At 52.0% G+C, this 2,576-nt stretch overlaps 1 protein-coding gene across 1 annotated transcript; it reads right to left on the minus strand.

The window, feature by feature from the left end:
* Positions 1-523: 523 nt before the first annotated feature.
* LOC107301945 (neurogenic locus notch homolog protein 1-like) lies at positions 524-2,572 on the minus strand (the record flags this gene model as incomplete). Its single annotated transcript, XM_015831092.1, has 3 exons — positions 524-656; positions 882-1,066; positions 2,521-2,572. Coding segments are annotated over 3 exons (370 nt in total), but the record flags the coding sequence as incomplete, so codon positions are not given.
* Between the last annotated feature and the right edge of the window lie 4 nt (positions 2,573-2,576).

The following is a 2,576-nucleotide window of genomic DNA, read 5'->3' on the forward strand; positions in this document are numbered from 1 at the left end:
CATGACTCACGGACTTCAACTCCCAGAATTCCTCAGCCAGCATGGGGGAACTATGGCCCTCTTCATGACTCGTGGACTTCAACTCCCAGAATTCCTGAGCCAGCATGGGGGAACTATGGCCCCCTTCATGACTCGTGGACTTCAACTCCCAGAATTCCTCAGCCAGCATGGGGGAACTATGGCCCCCTTCATGACTTGTGGACTTCAACTTCCAGAATTCCTGAGCCCGCATGGCTCAGCTTGGAAGCCTCTCCCTTTCCCCTCAGCATGGCTGGCTCAGGAATTCTGGGAGTTAAAGTCCAGGGAGTCATAAAAGAGCCAAGGTTGTCTACCCCTCACATAGGGGCAGGGTCAGAAAAGTCAAGATGGTGGGCACAACCGTGTGGCTGAGTCCTGCCCCTTTAGGCTTGATTTTTTCTGACCGCTTCTGCAGGAGGCCATTTGGAGCTGAGCTGAGCGAGGCTCTGGATCTGTTTTGGGTGGAAGATCCTTTCTCCCTGCCGGGCCTGCTCGAGTCTCTTACCTTGAGTTCCACGGGGACAAGAGCACTTGTAGGTGTTGAGCAGGTCGATGCAGGTTCCGCCATTTTGGCAGGGGTAGGAAAGGCACTCCTTGATCTCCTCCGAGCAGTTCCTGCCATGGTAGCCGGCCACGCACTGCAAAGGGACAAGCAGACGCCTCTGAGCATGCAGGGAAGCCGGGCGGTCCTGCCACAAGCAGGGCCGGAGCATCAGGCTCCGAGCGTTAGCTGGGAAAGGGAGGAAGGACCCTATGTCCCTAGCCAGGCACCTTCCCAACCGGGCCCTGGGTGGCAGGTTGAAATCCTTCCCTGCAGCCACGGAAGCCCACTAGCCCTCATCCTTCCTGGGCGGGAAGCCTACCTCGCAGGAATAGCCGCCCAGGTAGTCCGTGCAGGTCGCCCCGTTCTGGCAAGGGTTCGGGGAGCACTCGTCCACTTGCTCTTCACAGTAGCTGCCCGTGTACCCAGGCTGGCAATGGCAGAGGTGGGTGTTGCCCCTGTCCACGCAGAGCCCGGAGTTTCTGCACAGGCGGGTAACGTCCAGCCCTGGAAGAGCCGCAGAGGGAGGCCATTAGACACGTGTGGCAGGCCTGGATGGAGCAGGTAGGCAGGGGCAGGACAAGGACCAAAACACAGTGTCCAGTCCCAAGTCTGGACAAACCCTTTCTTCCTCTCCTTGCACTTTTTGTGGTCTCCAGCCCAGGCCACCCCCATCCTCTCCATTCCTTCCTCTGGCCCCTCGCCGCCTCGCCCAACGGTGGAGACAGGAGGATTGACCTCAAAGCGAGTTGCCTGGATAGACTTACATTGGAACTCAAGGATAAAAGTGAAACTAAGCACTACAAAATCTGGGAACAATTTTACGATCGGATAGATGACAAGAGGGCAGCCAAGACAAATGTATAGTGTTAGAATAAAACATAAGATTATAGACAAATGTATATTTAAAAGATAAATAAATATACAGAAATAAGGGGAAAAGTGCTAACATTATATTATAAATAGCAAGCAAAGCTCAAGAACTATATGTCTATAGGAGTACTAATATTACTGTAAAGCAGTGGTTCTCAACCTTTTTAATGCCGCGACCCCAACCGGTCGTAAGTCGAGGACTAAACCGGTCATAAGTCGAGGACTAAACCGGTCGTAAGTCAAGGACTTTCCCTGCCCGGGAGCGCCACGCATGCGTGGTTCCGCCCCCTGCGCTGGCTGAGGCATAGCTGGCAAGCGACAGAGACGGAGCAGGCTGACCACCAGCTGGCCCAGCCCAAGGGAGGTAAGGCACCCGCCGGAAAAGGAGGAAAAAAATGGCGGACAAAAAAAATGGCGGACAGCCTTGCTTGGCGACCCCCATGAAATGGTCGATCGACCCCAAATGGGGTCCTGACCCACAGGTTGAGAACCACTGCTGTAAAGTGACGGAAGGTGTATGGAACCGGTGACGTCATATCTATGTCCAATGTGTTTTTAATTTTGTATTATTAACTAGCTGTACCCGGCCACGCGTTGCTGTGGCTCAGTCTCAATGCGCCATTGTGCATTCATCCCAAACAATAAGTTTGCATTTCTGCAATACTTTTCTCATGCTTTGGAAATGTTGCACGTGGGAGTTTCAATGAATTGAATGTTCAATGGCAATTTCAAAGCGTCCAACAGATGGCGCTGTTTTTCAAAAAAAGCATGTTTTTACCTGTCACAGGTGTGACATCTATATAATATAGGTATATAAAAACACGCGCATATTCAAATGCAACATTGTGTCAAAATTTCAAAGCAATCGGTGAAGAACTTTCGGAGATTTAAGATTTTGAACAAACGAACATTTACATTTTTATTTATATAGAAGATAAAACATTAAAAAAAAAAAGAAAGAGTTGCCCGGAATCGGCAACGCTCCACCTGGACAGAGACCGAGGACCCTGGAGGGAGGCACCTGCTGAAAGTCCTCCCTCCATCCTCCAGCATGGAGGTCAGGACACGGAGCAGGAAGCAGGACCCACCTTGCCGTCGCGCGGCCACCTCGCAAGAGACGTTGGGTATGTCGCAGTACAGGCCG

This window comes from Protobothrops mucrosquamatus, unplaced genomic scaffold, assembly GCF_001527695.2.
Source record: "Protobothrops mucrosquamatus isolate PMUCROS unplaced genomic scaffold, P.Mucros_1.0 scaffold20204, whole genome shotgun sequence".
In the NCBI taxonomy this organism is placed as follows: domain Eukaryota; kingdom Metazoa; phylum Chordata; class Lepidosauria; order Squamata; family Viperidae; genus Protobothrops; species Protobothrops mucrosquamatus.